This window comes from Chaetodon auriga, chromosome 23 (genome assembly GCF_051107435.1).
Source record: "Chaetodon auriga isolate fChaAug3 chromosome 23, fChaAug3.hap1, whole genome shotgun sequence".
In the NCBI taxonomy this organism is placed as follows: domain Eukaryota; kingdom Metazoa; phylum Chordata; class Actinopteri; order Chaetodontiformes; family Chaetodontidae; genus Chaetodon; species Chaetodon auriga.
This window is the reverse complement of record NC_135096.1, coordinates 17,353,494-17,375,734: the sequence shown is the minus strand read 5'-3', so window position 1 is coordinate 17,375,734 and position 22,241 is coordinate 17,353,494. Positions and strand designations below refer to the sequence as shown.

At 42.4% G+C, this 22,241-nt stretch overlaps 2 protein-coding genes across 5 annotated transcripts; both read left to right on the top strand.

Moving 5' to 3' along the window:
* Nucleotides 1-310: 310 nt before the first annotated feature.
* Nucleotides 311-15,234, top strand: poglut1 (protein O-glucosyltransferase 1). Of its 2 annotated transcripts, none has more exons than XM_076723655.1 (11): nucleotides 311-488; nucleotides 856-946; nucleotides 1,110-1,253; nucleotides 1,364-1,499; nucleotides 1,594-1,715; nucleotides 11,332-11,391; nucleotides 11,602-11,701; nucleotides 11,829-11,887; nucleotides 11,981-12,148; nucleotides 12,240-12,296; nucleotides 12,376-15,234. In XM_076723655.1, the coding sequence occupies exons 3-11, from the start codon at nucleotides 1,162-1,164 to the stop codon at nucleotides 12,530-12,532; spliced, it is 951 nt and encodes a 316-aa protein (XP_076579770.1). In that variant the 5' UTR covers nucleotides 311-488; nucleotides 856-946; nucleotides 1,110-1,161; the 3' UTR covers nucleotides 12,533-15,234. The 2 variants fall into 2 exon arrangements, with proteins under 2 accessions (XP_076579770.1, XP_076579769.1); XM_076723654.1 differs by having other exon boundaries at nucleotides 320-396.
* A 156-nt stretch (nucleotides 15,235-15,390) lies between these two features.
* Nucleotides 15,391-21,257, top strand: timmdc1 (translocase of inner mitochondrial membrane domain containing 1). Of its 3 annotated transcripts, none has more exons than XM_076723026.1 (8): nucleotides 15,391-15,571; nucleotides 16,710-17,041; nucleotides 17,563-17,728; nucleotides 17,832-17,920; nucleotides 18,211-18,278; nucleotides 18,939-19,017; nucleotides 20,338-20,448; nucleotides 20,544-21,257. In XM_076723026.1, exons 2-8 carry the CDS (start codon nucleotides 16,731-16,733, stop codon nucleotides 20,692-20,694), a joined length of 975 nt encoding a protein of 324 aa, XP_076579141.1. In that variant the 5' UTR covers nucleotides 15,391-15,571; nucleotides 16,710-16,730; the 3' UTR covers nucleotides 20,695-21,257. The 3 variants fall into 3 exon arrangements, with proteins under 3 accessions (XP_076579141.1, XP_076579142.1, XP_076579143.1); XM_076723027.1 differs by having other exon boundaries at nucleotides 15,404-15,938; XM_076723028.1 differs by having other exon boundaries at nucleotides 15,484-15,571; nucleotides 16,648-17,041.
* Nucleotides 21,258-22,241: the final 984 nt, after the last annotated feature.

Genomic DNA, 22,241 nt, shown 5'->3' with positions numbered 1-22,241 from the left:
ATAAATTCTGAAATCAGAGCAGAGAAGCTGTCGGGGATTTCATCAGCCATTTAAACAGCATATCAAGGGAAAGGTGGTTGGCTTGGGTATCTGCATTGTAAAATAAAGAATTGATTGATTGGTTTAGTCTGGCAGAAAAGAGACAGATTTTCCCTTTAATGCCAATTGGACCGGTCTTCCAAACATTACGGTAGCTGATCTTGCCCTGAAAATGAATTTCGCGGTGCGTGTTACCGTAAAGACTGCATTCAGGCAGAAGTAATAGATCACAGATCGCCGCTTTGTTTCTCCACTTCAGACCAAGCTGGAGGATAGAGAGAAAAATGGAGCGCTTTTGGTTGTGGAGGCTTTTAATAGTGCTGCAAGTTTATGATTTGTGTTTGGTTCCGGCATCAGGTAATACATTTTTAAGCAAATAAGACCCGTGAGACCATTTTAGAAGTGGTAGTAAAACTTTGCTGCTCTTCGTTTCGCTGTATCTCCTTGAGGTAACTACAGTAACTTTTGGTGTAACGTTGGTCATTCATCACAAGCTAGCTAACTACCCTCCGAGCTAACTCAAATAAGCTAACTTTAAGGTTTGCGTGATTTGCGGCTAAAAGTTAGCACATTTACTTACGGTAACATAGCCAATAAGATTTTTAATAGATGAAATTATTAAATTTATTTAGGCTGACCGCGATGTTGGTAATAAGTCTGTTAAGGCTAAGTGGGTTAGCAGTAACACATGTTTTCTTTGGGGTGTCCTCAATGGGGGTCCTGGCCCAGTAAGTCCCTCTGTCCTGACCCAGCGGGAAATAGTAAGATTTGTTCAATATGAAAATCTATTCTGACACCATTTGGCATCATTTGTAGGGAAACAATGGAAGAAACTGACAGACAAGATTTCTGATGCTGTTAAAGGGTTCACGCCGTGTAACCCCGTCAACTGTAGCTGCCATCTAAGGTGGGTGTGATGTCTGTCTGTCTCTGCATGTCCTCATACACTGAAACACAGATTTCCCACAATCAGACGAGCAGTTATTGCTGCAATAACACTGTGCAGATTCAGGTTTTTTAAGCATTCATTGCGCAACGTGGGTTTGATCGTCACTCTCTTTGTGTGTCAGTGTCCTTCAACATGACTTGCGGCCTTTCAAAGGGAAAATCTCTGAGGATGTCATGGCTGCGACTCTCCAAAGAGGGGTGGGCACCCACTACCAGATCATTGGACATAAGTTGTACAGAGAGCACAACTGTATGTTTCCTGCCAGGTAAACTGAACTCATTCATTTACTCCCAGTTAATCAAAACAGACTGAGACAGAATATGTATCTACTACAGTCGTTTGATTATATTGTGTCATCCTCTGTCCTGTTTTCAGGTGCAGCGGGGTGGAGCACTTCATCCTGGAAGTGATCGACAGGTTACCTGACCTGGAGATGGTGGTAAATGTCAGGGATTACCCTCAAGTCCCCAGCTGGGTGCAGCCGACGCTGCCCGTGTTCTCTTTCAGTAAGGTCAGACTCCAGCTTACTAGTTTTACGCACTTGAAAACACGCAAGTGTTTATTGAACGCAGTGTTTTTGACATGTGTGTGTTTGATTTGAGTAGACGGCAGACTACCAGGACATCATGTACCCTGCATGGACGTTTTGGGAGGGCGGGCCTGCCGTGTGGCCCATATACCCCACAGGACTGGGAAGATGGGATCTGATGAGGGATGACCTTCAAAAGTAAGGTCATATGTCAGATGGATAAGTGTAGACAGAGCTTTGATACCACAGTTTACACGTTCCAGCGTATTGCATGTGAATGTTTGCAGGTCTTCTTTGTCTTCTGTGGTAGTAAACTGGATATTTTTGAGTTTATAGCCTCACAGATGTGTTGTCTTTACAACATTCAATTCATATTTTTGCCGTTTAATTTAACGAGTATTTACAAAATCTGAAATGGATTAACTGAACACTTGAACAATAATACTTTGTAGCTCATGAAGTCCATATCTTCAGGGCATCTTATCCATATAATGTGTTGCGGTATAGAAAAACCACATGAATTTCACATGTGATATTGCACATGTGGAACACGTGATTTGCACATGTTAAACATGGGAAACGTGGTTTTGGAACATTTTTCATGGTGTAATGTGTGAAACCCATGTAAATTCCGATGTGAATCCCATGTGAAAACCATGTTATTACATGTGAAACTCAGGTTATTACATGTGAAACCCATACAAATACCCATGTGAAACCAAGTGGGTGTGTGTACAATACAAAATAGTCTTAGTACTTACATTTCCTATATAAAATTTAAACCCACAAAACACAAATCTAAAGTAGGACTGCAGGCAGTCTTGGATGTGCCTGGCAGATGTCATCTAAGAGGAAAACAAGTTACAGCAAATGAAGCTCATTTACACAGCATCACCCAGGACTCAAACTCAACCTTTGACACCAAGGGCAAGCCATTAACGTGTTAAGCTATCTGTTAGTGGTATAAAAGGAAGAGGTGCCAGCCAGCAGGGTGCACGATCCAAAGGCCAGTGTTCAATATTCGGTCTTGGAATTTTAGAAGAAATAAAGTAGTTAAAACAAATATAAGTGATACAAGTAGTGTTTATTTGCAAACAATGAAATGTAAGAACAGAACAATTCTTAAAGAATTTTTAACAACTTAGTGTGCAGGTGTGCGTGCGTGTGTGTGTTTGTGTGTGTGTGTGTGTGTATTGTATGTTTGTGTAGTCTCAGTCCTCTGTGTATCCTCCAGCAGACTCCCTGTTGTGGCATTGAAAGAATCAAAGATGAGGGCAGTACAAACACCAGTCTTTTCTATCAAAGTAAAGGTTCATTTTTCTTCTATCTGGATTACAGGATTGGTTCTGTTATTTTCAGGTGATGTCTGGTCTATGTAGACTAGTCAAATACCACAGCAGGCCCTTTAGAAACCATCCAAAACTGGATTCTATGAATTCTACTGCATATACAGTATAAATAGGTCACCCTGTTTCCCTCTCAGCTCATCTCCTGGTGTCTTTTAATTTTTGTGCCATGCAGGCTTTGATTTCAGTGTCGCCGATGGCTCCGTGAACTTTTTTGACATGGTCTGTAAGGAATGAAGTAAGGGATGATGCCCGACGAGGTGTCCATTATCAGAAATTAATGGAATGGAATGGAATATTCTGGCATGCTTACCAATTACTAGCTTAACATAACTAAACTGAAACTGAGTGTCCACTACATGCTGCAGCCAATATACGTGCTCCAGGGCGTGTCTAATCAATAGGCCGTCACACATGTGGGATGGTTCGCAGGCGCGCAACGTGATTTTGCCTCACAGAACGAGAATTAATTAATGATTCATACGAGGGGCTCATCTGCTTCTCACTATGGTCAATCGAATATATTTTAAATGATCAATATTCAATGGCATTTCGACATTGTTCACAGCATGCGTCAGACACCTTGGGTGAATAATGACAACATTCAACAATAAACATGATAATATTTCCTAATACTAATCCTAATAAACATGATGACTAAGGGTATAACTACTTAAATATGATGAAGGAATAAAGAAGGGCAGACTACATTTGCTGAAATGATTATCGCTATTATAGTTACTTATTAATAAATGTCTCCCGCGAAGCACATTCAACCTAACCGCTATGAACCCCTAGATGGCGGTATGGTTCCACGGTAGAAACTCAGAGAAACTTTTTGGGATAGTTAAAATCACAGTTTTATCATCTTGTAAGTTAGAAACACTAGAAAAGCATTGTTATTATACAGATCGCGAGCTTAGTGATGTAAAAACATCCACAGTTAAATCAAACATAGAGATTTAGTTATTCTGGTAGGTTATGAAAAAGGCACACAGACATACAGCACAGTTTGCTTCCGGAATGTCTAATTTACAACCCATTTGCATTATCTGGTTTGTAGATTCCTTTGAGACATGGCATTCGTCCATCCAGGCAGTTTTATTGTCCTTGACTCCCATGGGCTATCAAGAAAGAGTTAGCACCTCCATGAGAACATCCTGAGCAGATGGAAATGTTGAAGTGAAGGTGTTATCAGTGACTCTTGTTCCCTGAAAGAATGTGAAAAGTTGTTCTTCAACCAGACATCTTGTCTCTGCCTGAGTTCTCCATTTCTCCTGAGGAATGCAAAGAGGGAGAAGAGGGTCACTTACAGGCCAGTTCTGCTACAGAGTTGTCACTTAATATAGTTATAGCATTGTTACTATAATTTTGTCATGGAAATAGGTTCAAGGTTACTGCAAGGGCTCCCCTCCATACTTACCCTCTTGCAGTTAAAGGTTCAACCTTCTCAACTGCCTGATCTCCTTATCCTTGTCTTTTATTTTCTCTTGGAGCTCCTTTAGATCATTTCTGTAGTCCATCTATCAGGAGAGAAAGAGAAGATAATGAAAGAAGAAGCTTAAATGGACGGAGAACTTTAGTAGTATGTGATATACTGTAAGCCCAAAATCGGTGCTTCTCTGTTATCGCAAAGTCAAAGTCACTTTTATTTGTCAATTTCTTCACATGTACTTAACATACAAAGGAATTGAAATTGCGTTTCACACTGTCCCGGCATAGACAAGACAACAGTAGGTGCAGAAGCACGACAGGACAACAAGACAACAGGACAAAAAAAAAAAAAAAAAGAATCTAAACCCTAGGGTAATATTAAATAAATAAGTTGTATATCTGTTATCTGTTGCTCTGGTTGGGACAAGTGGAGAATGTGTGTTGTAATCCTGCTGAAACGTTTTGAAGCAAATTGCTTTCTTTAAACCAACAAGTGCAACACCAAAATCAGGGCTGAAAAATTGTCACACTTGTTCATTCAAACTGAATGGGTACCTGAATTTTGGAAACATTACTGATGATAGGAAGATTATAGAGTGAATATACTAATATTTTTGGAATCTGCAGACTTCAGAGGATGTGCAACATTTTTGTGTAGGACTGGGGCCACTTATGGCACCACCAATTAATTTAATAAGTACCAATGATAACAGGCAGAAAATCAGTAAGTTAACATTTTTTGGTTTTCCCTTAATTGCTGATTCTGCCATGATTTGCTGCCTAGTTTGCTGCTTAGCCACAGCATAACTGAGACCTCTTACAACAATCATTTGGGTGCTGCGGCCTATTTTACGCACTGTTTCCATTGTCTTAAAAAATAAATGAATAAAATAAACAGCTCCAAAAAGGAAAAAAAAACCCTTAGCTGTACTTTTAATAATATGAACTAAGTGTTACATTTACCTTTGGTCATTTTAGAGTCCGGTATGTGTCCTCCTGAAAAATCTGAAAAACAAGTGTGTGGGGGAAGGGTGTAAACGGTCAGCAGTTATGATGATGAGTATAAGACTGAATGTAACATGTGTACTGCCCAAAAGTGTTTGAAGTTGTATACATACTCAAGTTTGTAAAAGCATAATGATAAATGTATGACATAGACAACAAATCATCAGTGAATTATGTCACAATCGAAGCAATCCGAATAATTAAAAGGTAACTGAAAAAAAGAAACAAGAACATGAGCATGTGTTTGGACAGCATTTCTGTACCTTCTGCTGTTGAGGTGTGTCATCGTCATCCTCATCGTCAGAGTGACCACGTTCCTCAGTGGCAGTTGTAGTCTGATATAACAGCAAGCAATTGCAAGGGAAAGGAGAAGACAGGAGGGAGTATAAATGAGCTTGAACATCCTGCAATAACACCTTCATTATTGGGTAAGTAATTTAAATATGAGACTATTTTAGGAGCACATCTCTCAACAATAGTGTAACACCTGTATCTGTTCAACCATCTCAATAATCTGTATCCGTATGTGGACTCGGAGTGGGCGGGGCCTAACGGAAATGGGTGGGGCTTAAATCGTTACATTATTTTAACACTGAATTGATATACAATATCGGCTCAACCCTAGCCTGCACGTGGGTCGACAACTTCTGTCGTTGACGTTACACGTACGTCCTGGACGGCTTCCACGTAACACTAACGTTACTATTGCTAACTTTTGCGAAATAAAAGCTAATCGACTTCATTTCTCTAAATTCTCTCACATCAACTCACAGCATCACTCGACTGACAGCTCGAGGAGACAGCCCAGCCTACTGCCAACAACGCGATAACAGCTGAGCTGTGATTGGTGCCTTGAGCTTCGCATTGCATGCAGGGAGTAGTAGTTTTTTGCACGCCTGAACGCCATGAAACAAAACGGTACAGATTTCTTAAAGAACGACGAATATTGATGTAACATTGTGGTAGCATCGCCTGCAATCTCAGCGATCACCTGGGCGAGGAGGTATTTTTTCCAGTTCGCATATATTTTTAATTGCATGCGAGCTAAACGGTCATAATGTACAGCCTGTTGATGTATTTTTTGTTCGATGGAAACAATGTTAGGGGTTATTTTATAGCGAGGTTAGCTAACATAGTCAACAATGCCTAACTAGCTGTTATTAATATGATAGTGTAAGGTTATGCTGTGATCTCGTATGTACGTTGTAGCTAGGTTAGCTAAGTTAGCGGTCAAAGTATCTTGCTAGCTAACTTTGTTAGCCAACCTAATGGAGATGCAACTTTAACAAGTTCCCTACAGAGCACTACAATACGTTACCATTTTGTTGCTTGACATAACGGTAAGATGGGTGCAACTGATCATAAATACTTCTACCGCTAACGTTAAATTACATGTTCATAATTGATTCACTCACCTTTTACACTGAGTATCTGGGCCGGAAAAGCTTTCCAGCCGCCTTTAGGTGGCTTTGCTCCAACCGCCCCATGTTGCACCAGGCCAATCCTCTTTGGGTCACTTAACATATTTTTGTCCTGAACATTTCTCTCCAATCCCACACTTACTCTGTTTTCTTTTACCCATTTTATTAGCACGTACATAGTGGCTTTCTTGTCCCTTTGCTAACGTAGGTTATACGCTTTTACCTCTGTTTTTTTTTTTTTTAGCTTCACCTCAGCAACTGACAGTCAAAGCAGAGCCAATCAGATTTTTCGGCGGGCTTGCAAAGTCTCCCCGCGCGTCATCTATAGCTTCTGTTTGGCGCCCACACAATCGGAAGGAAGGGATGTAGCAGAGTTACAGAGGACCGCTAAGCCAGGCCTTTAGAATGGCGCCTTCTCCTAAGAAAAAGAGGATGTACAGAAGGTATTTGCGAGATGACAACGAGCCCTTACCCCGGACTACAAAATATCGCATGGAGAAAATTGGTAATGGTGCCAGTGGTAGAAAGTGAATCATCATAGCCAAACTTAGCCAGCTATTTTTATTCAAACCTAGCTAGCTTGCTAAGATAACTAGGCCAGCTAAAATTGTCCATCTCTAAGCAGCAGTAACGTTAGTAGCATTGCTACACATTAGCTTCCATTGGTGTGTAGCCAAATGTGTGTAAAAAGTGTTAAAGATTTGTATAATATGAGGGGTTTACCTGAGATATTTGTTTTGTTTGCAAGTTCCACATACCAAAACACCTAATATTAGTGACTTTATTTCATATCCCAACGTTGGTGGAGACAGGTAAATAAATATATCAGTATGAAGTCCTGTTAATCTTGTTTATGGATGTGTTTGAGGTATTTATATAAATATGTATTAAACTGTAATAACCAACATCTATGCAGCTCTGATTCTGATTTGACTGAAGATGGCAAGGAATCATCCAGAGGTAAGATGACATTTTTACATGCTGGGCAATTTCAAGGGTCACTGTATAGGTGTAATATTCATATATTCATTGAACTGAATTACTGCATTGAGCTATGCCACCTATTATTGTCTCCCCCTAGCAGTCCCTTGACGACCACACAGGCAGAGACAGTGCCCCTTGTTCAAGTTTGGACTCTGACTTCAAGGTGAGTTTGCATTTTAGACAGCTTAACAGCTCAGAAATCATTGTGTAACTCAATATTTGGCCTCATAAGCACACCTCATGTCTTCTGCCATTGCTCGGAGAGGTCAGCCTGGTCATGTTATCAAACATGAGACATGAGGGGTGCTTATGAAGCCAAGTAGTGAGTTATCTATACAAAATGTTTTTTGTTTTTTTTTGTTTTTTTTAGCAACCCATTGGACACACTACAGAGGACAGTGATGAAGAACAGGGGAGGATGAACGATGAACCTGAAAAAGTAGGCTCACTTACTGTTTCTCATGCGTATTCTCATAATGATTAAGATTAAGCACCACTTAATATAAAATAAATATTGTTACCTTTTGTTTCCCCCTAGCAGTCCCTTGACGACCACACGGGCAGAGACAGCGCATGGTAAGATCATTTTTGATGCAAACCAGTCTGATTAGAGATATGAATCAAGTCCTTGTTGAAGTTCAATCACTTCCTGTAAAATATGAGCTGTTGTGGTTCACACTACATGCAGATGGATAATCTTTATTATAGTATATCCCAAATTTGCACAATAGAGCCATCAAACATTTTGTCCTTGTACCATAGTTAGTTCAGAATGGGCACTGGGAATGGCTGAGCAGGATTCCAAATAATGACAGTATATTCTGATAATGCACTTATCACTCATAACAAACAGTGGTTCTGAATATCGTGTGGAACCAATGGTCAATATTTAGTTGATATTTTACGGCAGCCCCCTGACACTTCACAGCTCGAATCCAGATTCTTGATTCTTCTACCAATAGCAAGCAGTTTAATTTATGATGTCACAACATTTCATATTGCCTCTGAAAGAGGGTGGGGGTGGGGCTGCTCTTGCCTCTGCTGCCACGAGGCCAAATGGTTCGATCACATCTCCTACTTTAACCACATATTACAAGAGCTATAACTAATAGGGGTCCTGTTTTTTGTTTGAGGTTAATGATGGCACGATGAGGTCCCCACTGTACAGAGGAGCATCTGTTACTCTTGGACAAACCATCCTACTTCTGATGGCCTTTGCTGGAACAGTGGGATTGACACAAGATGGTCTGCAAACACTTCTCCAAATTTTGACACTTATTTTACCACGAGATTGCCTCTTGCCATCCACCAAATATCTGCTCAAAAAACTTTTCAAAACAGGGAAATATGATTTTCATGTATATTGCCCTAACTGCTTTTGTGGTTTGGAAAACAATGCATGCAAGACTTGCCATCAGGTGTTTGATAAAAATGAACTAATGAAAAATGGTAACTTTTTCTTTACCTTACTCCTTGTCGGTCAACTGAAACATGTCCGAGAGACTTTAAATCTTGGAGAGTCATTGAACTACAGAAAGACTCGGCCTACAAACCCGGACACAATTTCAGATATAATGGATGGGAAATTGTATGAACAGCTGTGCAAAGGCTCAGATTTGAAAAAAGATTACTCTTTTAGCTTCACCTTTAACTCAGATGGTGTACCAATCTTCAAATCCTCCTCTTTCTATCTGGCCCTTGCTATGTTATATAAATGAGCTCCCACCTAATATAAGGAAAAAGAACATGCTTTTAACAGGACTATGGTTTGGTGTAAAAAAAAAATATCCATCTCCTTGTTTTTTACACCATTTATCAGTGAAATGAAATCTCTTGCTTCAGCGGGTTTTGAGTGGTGTTTGAAGGGCAAGATTGTAAAATCTTATGTTTATGCTGTGATTTGTTCATGTGATAGTGTAGCGCAGGCTGCATTTCAAAATGTCAAGCAATTCAATGGGAAATTTGGCTGCAACTGGTGTCTTCATCCAGGAGATGGAGTCGAGAAAGGTAAAGGATATGTTCAAGTATATCCTTATCAGGAAGAAGTAACTGAACGCTGTCACACAGATATGACTGAATACGGAAGAAATGTAGCAGTTGGGGAAACCTTTGGGGTGAAAGGGCCCACTCCTTTGATGTCGCTGCCTTTTTTTGACATTGTCTCTGGTTTTATTGTTGACTCCATGCATTGCATTGATTTAGGGGTGATGAGACAAGTGTCTACCCTGTGGTTTGATAGTTCTTACCATAGAGAGCCTTGGTATATAGGAACCAGAATCAATGAGATAGATAGGAAAAAGACACATTTTCAACCTCCATCCAACATCACAAGATTGCCTCGATCTACCACAACCAGAGCCTACTGGAATGCCTCACAATGGCGAGCTTTTCTTTTGTTTTATGCTCCCGTTGTTTTGAAATGCATTCTTCCAGGTAGATATGGTGAATCTAGGTGCCAGATTAAGCATGTGATGTCAATACCATCTGAATTTAGTGATTTGACTGCTCTAGGTGTCTGCCAAGTGTCAGAAAAATGTGTAGTATATAGAAAAGATAATGGGTGTTTAATTTGCTTAATGCCAAACAATTTAGAGCGAGATTGATGTCTGAGCTGGCCTCTCAGACTGCAGAGCTGGTCCCCAAGTGTCTGCCTACAAGGCACATCCATGTTTTATTGTGTTGTTGAACCGTGTGTCATGCCACTGAAAATTCTTGTGTCCATAGATTCTTTGGAAAGTGCAGTCCACCCCATATATGACTTTCAATGTCTATTGCATTGTCCCCTATTTTGAATTATTGAAAGGTTTAGTGTGTAGTATTTGGCGACATCTGGTAATGAGGTTGCAGATTACAACCAACTAAATATCCTTTGCCTTGCCCTTCCCTTTGGAGAAGCTACAGTGACTAGCAAGAATTCAGCGTAGGTTGCGTGTTATGCTATGGTGTTTCCTTAGCAGTGTTAGCTTTCATGTATGTTTAAATGGGAGTGGTAATGAGTAAACATGTATTTTAAAAAGTATGAACTTCTCCTGTAAATGGAATTGTCTGATAGAGTCTGATTTCTTCAGGTAATATTATATTGTACCATTGCATGACTGCCTGTGACATGTGGACGTTACAGTCCTGTAATTGTGAATTTTCTTTCAATACATACAGTACTGCATTACTTTCAAGACTGCATCTGGTGTCATTATTTCATCCTTTAGTCCAGCTTCACTCACTCATTCAGTCAAAATAAAAGACTCCTAAATGCCTACCATCTTTTCAGTGTTTGTATTGCCTTTATACAGATTCCATATGTATTTATCAATATTGCTGAACCTTTGTGTTTGTCAGTACTCAAATTACGGCACCTTCAAGAATGTTATGGTGAAACCCTGAAAATGTGCAGTATTTGTCACATATGGGAACATGACTTCCACATGTGCTCCATATGTTGCAACGTGGTAAAATGTTTGCTACGTGCGCTTCACGTTACCACATATTACAACATGTGGAAACACATTTTCCAAATGTGCTCTATATGGTAGAGCACACACACACACACGCGTGTGTTTCATATGTGGTACCACATGTGGTACCACATATGAAACACATGGGAAATTCGTGTGGTTTTTCTGTAAGGTCTGCAGCACAGTGGCCATGGAAGAAGAAGGAGTCCAGAGGATTCTTCAGAGGCTCCAGGTCAGTCTTGTTCCATTTATAATTAATTAGGTGATGTTATTCAACAATCCAAATGTTTTCATGTTGGTTATCTAATCTTCTTTGGAACAGACTCGTCACTCGGCTGTCCTCTGACCACAGATGGCTGTGGAACAAAAACTGACTATTAATTATCCATGTTAATTGTTTGCTTTCTCTGATTTTTTTATTCATTTATTTCTTTTTTGATAGAACCAGTCCAGAGCGTGACCCCCTGATTCTTCTGTCCAGAGAAGCTCCAGACCTGGTGGATGCAGAGTACACTAAAAACCAGGCCTGGAAGTCTGAGAAGGTGCGTCATACTGAACCCTCACCACTCCAGGGTCGAATACTTTTGTTCATATTGAGTCACAAGGAAAAAACCAATGTGAAAGTCAGTCTTAATGATCTACCAGCCCATGTTTCTCTCTCTGTTTTAGGACACCCTGGGGAGACCCCCAGCCAAAGAAATCCCACTGGTTGATCACTGCAAATACAAGTAAGCTAAATTTCGGATGAAGGGATGATGATGGACACATCACGTCTGAGCAGTTCTGACGGTTCCTCCTTATCGTTATTCACATCTTTGCAGATATTTATTCAACTTCCGAGGTGTGGCAGCCAGCTTCCGCTTCAAACATCTCTTCCTCTGTGGTTCCCTGGTGTTTCATGTCGGTGACGAATGGCAGGAGTTTTTTTACCCTCAGCTCAAGCCCTGGGTCCACTACATCCCAGTCAAACAGGATCTCTCTGATGTCAGGTGCCACGCTGCTTTCTGTTATTGCACCACTGGATTTGGCTGGTCTGAATCTCCTTTGTGTTGTATGTATTAACATGTTCTGTCTCCTCAGGGAGCTACTGCAGTTTGTCAAAGAGAATGATGCCGTCGCACAGGAGATTTCCACAAGGTGACAGATTACATTTTCTGATTGATTTGGATGTTTTTGAGGAGCCAGTCTGACTCTGTGTGTCTCTCCCTCCTCACAGGGGTAAGGAATTCATCCTGGACCACCTGCGGATGCAAGATGTTTCCTGCTACTGGGAGAGACTCCTCACTGAGTTCAGCCATCTTCTCACCTACAAACCCAAGAGAAAGAAGGAGTACAGCCAGATTGTCCACAGACCCAGCAAGACGGAGCTGTAGGAGAGACGCTCTGCAGGACCAGGGCAGCTTTAGTGAAGGGAAACTCTCAATAATGAATGTAATCACTGTACCACTACATATGATTTCCGCACAACAACTTTGGACCGTACGTCCTTACAGGAGTGACAGTGACAGGGCACGTAGCTTAGCGTCACACAGCCATAGTGTCGTTTTAGTGTGTTTTCTGTGGATGCTGCCATACCTACAGCTGCCACCAGGGGGCTCTTATGACAGATCTGAGTCATTGCTCACTTTCTTCTAAAAATAAATTCTCTTTTTTTAGGCTGCTGTCTGTACACACCAGCAAAGTAAGATCCACATGAGCTGTGTTTTTAGACTTTCGAAAATAACCCTGATGATGTCACAGTGATGTCATCGGGGTGTTCTTGGCTTGGGCTTGGAGACTTTTTTTTACAGAAAGTCTGTGTACACTGGGGATGTGGGGTTTGAAAGAAGTGGGTGTCTAGGGTGAAATATATCTGCCAAGTTGCATTGTGGGAAGTGTAGGATCCACTGTTATTGGCATTTGACCCACACTAATGACTAAAAGTCAGGATAGCTCGGCCTCTGCTGCTTCGATTTTGACCATACTTTGTAGTAATCTGTCTTTTATGAGTGTGTAACATTGATCACATCCAGGCAGGGCGTCCCAGATTGTCATGAAAATCAGACCTCTCGTGGATTTTTTTTGTTTTGTTTTTTAGTTGTTTTGACTTTGTATTCGAAGCTCAGCTGTGTTATCCTCAGTGACCTTCAAGGACTCATTTGCGGCCTTGTAACCTTTCCCTGTAGACCTCTCACCAAATTCTAAAGAACTTATTGCACATCCAGCTGTAGAGCAGCTAGAGCTCTGATTTTAAATACTTGAATCACAGTGCTGCAAAGTGTGACGTCGACTGTCCAAGATCTAATCATTATTATAAAACGGAAAGGTGAAATCCGGCAATCTGATTGGCTGTTAACTGTGATATAATGAGCGTATACCACAGCTACTATTCTAAAAAGCTTTATCACAGCATTTCACTCCACTTCAGGGAAGCAACAGTGTTTCCATGACAACAACCACCTATTACAGCAGGCAGCAAAAAGTATCCGGTTTGATGTCTATTTTTTAAGGCGTTAACATTCAAACATGTCCACGGTCAGTCAGGATCAGACTGTGACACTGAGGGCTCTATAGGGTGGTGTGTCACTGTCTGATTGAACATCCTCATGGAAATGATATTTTACAATTCTTCACATTATTTACTAACGAAATTCGTTGAGGCAAGTAACTTGGTGCTTTTAAAGTCATGATATTCAGATGCCGCTGCTGCGTCTCCAGGTGTCTGCCGCGATGTCACATATAGTCGCTTAATAAAGTCAGTGATCACTCAAAGCTAAAACTGTTAAAAAAAAAAAAAAAAAAACACTCACTCATAGTAAACTGGGGGGGGGGGGGGGGGGCTCGCATGTTTACGTTACAGGCTGATTGTCAGAGAAGCAACAATGTTTCCATGACAACAAACTGTTACAGCAGGTAGAAGAAAGTTGCTGCGGTGTTTGAACAACGTTAACAAATAGACTAAATGAGTTGAATTCACATGTTTAAGGTTAACTTTCACCTCCAGATAGGGTTAACAACGTTAGAGCTGATTGAGCAGTGACTTTCTCCAGAAAAAAAGGCGACGAATAGACGACAAGCAGAGCTAACGCACGGAGAGGTGGGACTATTTTTTTCACCGCGGGGCTATTTTATTAGATAATATGTATTTCTTTTTAATTAAAAACTACATGAAAATTATTGTGTATTCCTCTTTCATATTGCCATTATTGGTAACGCTAAAATGAGTGGTAAGTGGTATAATGAGCGCATATCACAGCCTGTCGTGATGTATAGCTTAAATATTTACCTAAAAAAAACCCAAAAACATATCCACCCAGGTTCTTTTAATATGAAGAAAAGCAATGGCTAAAAGTGAGACTTACTTGCTTGATCGATAATATCAAGTACATAGAGTCTGTTGTTGATGGGGAAAAGTGTCGTCAGTGCATCACTTATATTGAATATTATAGGCTGGTGTTTGAGTAGTTTATCTCTGTGTGACCAGTTAAGGCTCACACAGGACGTCAGCTTTACCACACTGTCCTCTGCTGGACAGCTGAAAAAGCTCCAGCTGACTTTCACCAATCTCACTGCCACAAGTCCATATTCTGTTTGATTTACTTGTTTATTGCCACGGTGATGTCTGCCAGCGTTTAGATGGATTCTGCCATAAGTTTAATAACTTGAAAGCACAAAAATAAGTGTTTGCAGTCAACATTTCATTCCACACTAAGTGCCAACAGAAAGCAATAATCACTTTAGAGTATCATGTTCTCTTTTGATGTGTAGAGTTTCCAAGAAACATTCATGTTACTTGTTTTTACCTTTTGATTATGGTGTGTAGTTCATGCAGGAGAACGTTGAATATGTTGTAGTATTCATATGTGAACAAGCAGATTCTCACAGATGTAAGGTTGTTATAGTTTACAGTCAAGAACTGTGGTAAAGATGGTCCATTAGTATGTTGATTTGACCAAAAAGCTGTGATCGTGTGCCTGGTCAAAGTGTGACATTCAGGTTGTTGTCACAGCTTGTGCAGCAATTTTTGTTTTTATGTGGATAAACAGTTTGGTTCTTAAAATGTCCCAGAGCTTCTTTTTTAGTGACACGTGTACAATTCAACATCTGCAATAATCATTAAATAAAGAAATGATCTGCACAATGCTGTTTGTACATGCAAAACACTGAGTCACCCAAGTCACTTCTTTTTACTATCTGAAATAGTGCGCGCTCAGTCCTCCACCGACAGGCGGCGCTGTATTTGCTGCGCTCTGGCCGAGGTCAAAGGTCGGAATGCCGGTAGGCTAGGGGAAAGTCACCGTTGAGAAACAGCAGAAGGGCAATAATGAAAAACAGCAATGTAGACACTAACTACAGTTAATATGAATTAACCAAAGTTTCGGCATTCCATAAGACAAACCGTTCATTGTTGAGGAATTCCGCGCCGCTCGCTGGTAAGCTGCTTTTCCGCTGTGATATTAGGGAAGCTAATAGCATGCTAGGTGTTAACGGCAATGCTCCCATTATCGGACAGACGTGATAATTTTCGTTTTTAGCTGCACTTTATTGACGACCAGAGGCATGTAAACAAGCGACTGACATTCAGACCTTACTTTTACGTTTAAGTAGCTAGTAAAATGTAAAGTAGGTAGGTATATGTTCCGCAAATAGGAGTGGTGAGCTTTTAAGCTAGCTTCAGTTAGCTAACAGCAGTGGAAAGTCAGTCTGACACAGGTGTGCGAAATCAAGCTGATTGAGGAAAAATCAGCAAGTGAACGAACGCTGTGCAGGACGCCGTTTAAGACAGTTCTCGGTCTACAGGTGACTTTATTTTCATTATTTATTCATATTTACAGTTTTTGTCAGTGAGAAATGTGTTCTATAAGATGACACTGGTAGTTACAAATGCCCATGTCAAATGACCACACGCCAAAACACTGTTAATGAGTGCTAGCTTGCTAACCTCGCTCGGCTAATATGGATAAACCGTCGATGTAAAACATTTCAAAATGATAACAAACAAAAGCAGGCAATTGTTCATATTGTGTGAAGCTGTAAGCTGAGATGTTGTTATCTTAACTGGGCAAAAGCTAATGTAAATTATTGGTTCGTCGACTTTTTTTTGGTACGACGATCAAGAGCAAGTGAGGACATACAGCGGCACATGTTGAAATACTTATCATTCACTCTTATCTTAACAAGAATGCTTCACAGTTGTTGCTCTCATATCATTTTTAACAACAGAGATTATAATTTTCCTGAGTCTTTGAAAGTCAAATTAGTAAAGCTACAGATATTTATCTCTGACCCTGGACCAGCCAACACAGCCTGCTCAGAGGACCTGAGGGTCCCAGCAGTAAATGAAAAGCTCCATGACTCATTTTGAAGTGGAGAAAGAAATCCTTTCCCAGAAAGTCTGCTTGTGTGCCCAGTGTGTTTTGATATGACTGCACCATTCAACAGCTGCTGAGTTGGACGGCCTGTGTAGCCCTGCCAGGATTTCATTTGCCTCACGGCTGTTTATTTTGAGGTTGGAGCTCAAGTCGAGGTAGTGAGTGCAACATCCCAACCCGTGGCCATGTGTTTCTGCAGCCCAGCGCCAGCTGAAGCGTGATGCATCCAAAGCAGCACAGCACTGGCCTCGCCCTGCAGAGACGTCAGGCAGATTCAGCCCCCCGGGGCACGCTGAGCACCGGCCTACTGCAGGGCCTCATCCAGAGCGCCAGGCCTCCTTCCTTCTGCTTCCTGCTCCCCAGGGTCCACGCAGCTGATGTGGGGCCTGCACAGATGCCCTCCTCCTCCTCCTCCTCCACCAGTTCCGCCTCTCCACCCATCCCCTCTCCCCGCAGCATGCCAAGCAACATGGTCAGTCCAGAATTCCCAGACACAGGATGGGACCGCATCAAGGACCTCTTTAACAAAGAGTTAGTATTTCTCTTTCTTCCTGACTTGTGGTGTTAAACTCATTATCTTGTCATGTTTTGTCGAGCTGAGACTTTCACCACAGAAGTGACACAAGTTTGTTTGGATCTCTTTTTTTTGGCCATTTTTATGAAAGTAATGCCTCTTTTAAGACAAGTGTCACATATTCAAGTGTGCAGAATTTACTTTACATTTGTTTTTTTGATGACGTTTTATCGACAGCTGCAGAATTGTTAGTAGGCCTTGTCAAATCCCTCACCTGTCAAAAGTAATGAGACTGTGGGTGTCAAGGCGTGTTTATTTCGAAACACACCTTTTCAGCAGTAGTTCAGGGAGAGAGCCATCGTGGAAGAGGCAGAGATGCCTCAGTGCTACACTAGAATGCAGTGCACTCTTGTCTTGTGAGGCTCACCTGCTGATTGATATGATAACAATTGTGAGAGGTACTTTTTAATAATGTTTAAAGATGAGGGGCAGGTGCCACTGAGTGGATTCTCAAAGTACTCTACATGTCTCCTTGCAGTGCGACACAGAATTACCCAGAGGAGCTGACCAATGTGATAAAGAGCGGTGTATTTGCCGCACTCGCAGGCTGTATCTACGGAGGCCTGCCAGCAGCTCGAGAGGCCAGACAGAGGTACATCCAAGCCAGCCAGGCGCAGATCTACACCAGCCGAGTGGACGCAGTGGTAAGTGGGTGAATGAATGAAGGAAATAGGCTGAGTGTGCATTTGTGCTGCAGAGGATTTCCAGGAAGCAAGATATGTTAAATGTCCTTTCTGTCTAAATCAGCGCTCAGCCCACAATGCAGCGATCCGTGGTTTTGTGAGATATGGATGGAGGTGGAGCTGGAGAGTGGCTGCTTTTGTCACCTTGTTCAAGTAAGCAAACAAGTCGATTACACCAGTTCGGTTTAGAGTTTTATTTGAGAGGGAGTTTTGTTTGTTTGTGTTTGTAAAGGGACTTTTGCAAAGGAGACATTAAACATCTTGCACAAATAAGTTGCTGTCACATGTTTGTAGCTCGATCTGCGGTCTGTTGTAATAAGACTGAGCAAAATCTAATTTATATTAGATTGTGTATTTATTGGATTAGTTTTATTTCCAGTGATCATCCTCCCTGAATCTGGTGGTTTCAGTCTCTTTCCCTTTGTGTTCCCTCCCCTCTGTAGTTCTGTCAGCACGGGGCTGTCTGTCTACCGAGACAAGTACACCCTGAGCCACTACGCTGCAGCTGGAGGTGAGTCACACATATTTTAAATCTTTATTTATCCAAGGAAAGCCGACAGGCTCAAACGCTGACGTGCGACTCCAGTCAGAATAGTGAACTGGTGACTATGGGTAATATGGGTCTAGCCTTTTTGAGTGAATCCACTGTGGGTCATGTCCTCAGAGCAGATGTGCCCCAAACAACCCCTGAATTTTTAACTTGAGCAAAATAGTCACATTTTTCCTTCCTTGCGAGACCAGATGAGTGGGCGGGTGAGGGTTAGGGTGCCAGCCATGAGCTCCACCTCCCCTCCTCACCTGTGCCTGAGGCCCTTTGTTGCACCTCATTCCCTCTCCCCTCCTTTCCTGTCATCTCTCTGCTGCAGCTGCTCAATAAAGGCATAAAATAAAAATAATGAATAACAAAAGATGGCTTCAGAAATTCACTGTCCGGAAAATGTGAGTTTATATTGTGCAGAGATTGTGTTTGCTCTCTGCTGCTGACAGTGGTGATGGAACTTTTGTAATCCTTGTTTAACCTTATGACAAATAGTCGAGTGGAGCACACATGCCAGCACACTGAGTTATGACAATGAAACCCTCTGGTGTGTGTGTGTGTGTGTGTGTGTGTGTGTGTGTGTGTGTGTGTGTGTGTGTGTGTGTGTGTGTGTGTGTTTGTGTGTGTGGGCAGCTGTGACTGGAGGCCTTTTCAGACTCAACCTGGGCCTGCGAGGGCTGGTGGCGGGGACAGTCATCGGCACAGCGCTGGGGTAAGGTTGGCCTCTGCATCCAGTCCGGTCTTGTCCATCGATCACCCAGATGTTCAGCTTTTTACAGATGCTGTAGTTTGTGCCCTGAAGTCTTTCAGCCGTCGTCACAGATTCCAGCGACATCGTCAGAAGCTGTTATTTTTTACAGACGTGCATATTTGTTCGTGTGTATGTATCCACGTTCATGTCCGTGTGCTTGAGAGCAGTGAGCACTCTGGCAGCCAGCTGCGCCCCTCCCAGCTACCCTCTGTTGCCCAGCTGAACCCCGTCCCACCCCCACCCCCCACCTCCAGTTCTGTTCACAGTGCCAGAGGGACTCATGTGCGATGCAGAGGGCCATGTTTTGGGTACTAGAGCAAGGAAGCAGGCCAAGGCAGCAGCTGCCCCTCTCCATTTATACCATCTCTGTTATTCCAGCCTCTCATCTCCATCAACCATAGTCTGATCTGGACTTATGCTTCAGTCTCCTCTCTCTCCTCAACCCTCTCCTCTCGCTCTGTCCCACTTTTCAGTCTGGCCACTTTCAGCTGAGCGCACAGAGCAGAGCCAAGAACAGATTTGAATGTGATCGTGTAATGGAGATTGATTCTGAGGTGTTTGATGGTGTAACAGACTGGGGAGGCTGGTTTGGATTGTCTCTGATCATCAGCTCCATGTTGGCTCAGCCTCACTCTGCCCTCCTGTGGGCTCCATACTAGCACTGCCTTCTCCTTTTCCTCCTCCTCCCCCTCCCCCTCTCAGTGTTTGCCTGAGGGACCAGCCACCTGGAGCATTTGATGTGTGCAAACAGCCCCAGCCCCGGCTACGCCAGGTGCAGCGGGGGCAGAAAGGGTGAAAAGAAAGCGGGGAACTAATCGGAAAGCACATCACGCTCCAGATCTCAGCCCACAATCGGCCCCTCATTCAGGCATGTGGCAGAGGTGTGACTGGAAGGTTTGGGTGGGGCTTGAAGGCCCGCAGAGGAGGCTGAGACTTTTAAGACTTCTTATAGTTTCAAAAAAAGCGTGGGAAGAAGGTGGTTAAAGGTTTTAGGCAATAATGTGACAGCTCGCTTTGCTACAAAACAGATTATGCCATCAGGATCCAAGAGCTTGAGGAACCTCTTGCATACCCTGTTCCCCCAGTGTGGACGTGTCTGAGAAAGGGTTTCATACGTTGAGTTTTATTTTCATGCACGTGCAGTAGTTGATGTTTTTGTCTGGCTTGCAGGGAGTAAAAACTGTTCAGGCAATAGAAGTATTAAGTGTTTTTTCTGCTTTGTGTTGTTTGAATGCAAATGTGCTCTATAATTCCTGATTATATAAACTCACCTCTGCTCAGGGTTCCCACTGGTGCTTTGATCATCGGCATGCAGTCTCTGGCAGGAGAAGCTGTCAGAGAGAGGAGGAGGAGGCAACGCAGGGAGCTCCATGAACTCAGACAGAAAGAATGGTTAGAAGATTTTAATTGTTTTCACTCATTTGTGGAATATTTCACAGCTTTTACTGTCGATGTTCACCAGTCGCTCTCCTCCTTTCAAATCTAAGGACGGCGCGTCTGCAGCTGACAGATGACTTGATTGGGGATCTGAGTGCCAGCGTTCAGGCGGAGGAAACCAATAAGGACCTGCAGAGGATCCATGAACTTCTCAGTTCACCACTGAATGAGGACGTGACTCAAGACTCCGGCAGCCAATGACAGTAGCTGCCTTACTGCCCGTTAATGCGCGTTGAAGGTGGGACTTCACACATCTGTGGGGATAAATGGTTCACTTGTTTGCCTGGACTCCACACACCTTCTCTTCTGACTGAATGGAAACTGCATCACATCAGAGTTAAAAGCCGCTGCTCGTCAGTAGCTCCAGCTGCTCAGGGGACAGCGGTTGCACTGGTGTGAGTGTGCTTGTGTTGAGTGTCAGACACTGGGAATAAGGACATTCTGGGGAAAATGAGGATATTTTGTTACGGTTAAGGTGAGGAAGCACATGAAGTGATTGAAGGTCTTCACAATTGTAGCTGTACAGCTTTTTGTGTGAGGGTGAGGCAGGTTGATTAAAACAAAAAAGACCACACATGTTCAGCTTCTTTTAGACGAATTCATGTTGTCATTGCGATTCTGAAGCTTTAATTGGACTCCATCGACGGCGGCTGAACTTTAAGATTGTATTTGTCATTTCTACTTGATTTGATATGATACAGTATTGAACTAATGTGACCCAAAGTCACCACTGTAACGCATACAACCTAATAAAAACCCTGAAAGCACAGCGTCTCCTGTATTGAGATCAGAATCTCAATCTGATCTCCAAATAGATCAAGTTGAGAAAACTTATCTCAATACAAACATCAAGATAAGACGCTACGACAAATCTTTATATACCTGTCTGTTGTGTAAAATGATACATAAATGAACTTTGTGCCTTGTTTCATCTCCTGTTCTCAGGTAAGTGAGTAAGTGCTCCACACTCACACCGACCGACCTCCTGACGTTTACTCATTATGTTCACGACACCCGACTCTTACAAACGTCAGTTCATGTCTGTTACAAAGCGGCTTCTTTCTCATGTCTGTGTGATGTGTAGTGTGCTTTTGACTGTGCCTCTCGGGCTTTTCAACAACTAGGTCAAACATAGCCTTGGTCCCTGGTGTAAACAAGATGTGACACAGCAGCAGCTGGGGCCAGGATGCAGCAGTGACTGCTGACATGCAGGTGGACAGCCAGTAGAAACAGACTGAGGAAGCCTTGCACTCCAGCACGGTCAGTGACCAGATCTTCAGGTAAACTTAATACACTAGAACATGCAGTTAGGTTATTTTTAGTTCCCCTGAGAGGGGAACATCTGGATGCAAATATCTAAATTTAAGGCCTTTTCCCTTTGAGCGGCAGTGTTGGTTAAACCTTAGCTAAAAATGTCAAAACCTGCAGGCTTCAATGGACTCTGGTCCCCGCTGTCATCTGGGTGGAACAACATGAGAACAATGTCAGCACAGACTGTTGTCATCCTCTCCACAAGAGATAAAAACCTCTAATGATCCCGAGCAGCACAATGGCAGAAATACGATAAAATAGAGAAACTAAAATGACACAAATTGAAACCACACAAGAGCATTTGGAGGCACAATCGCAGCTGAATGTAGATGGGAGGGGCTGCGGCTGTCAGAGCTTCAGTATTTACAAACGGGCCTTCACCTCCCTCTAGTGGTGGCTCTGTGAAACTGCACATGCTCTTTAAATTAAAATGAAAA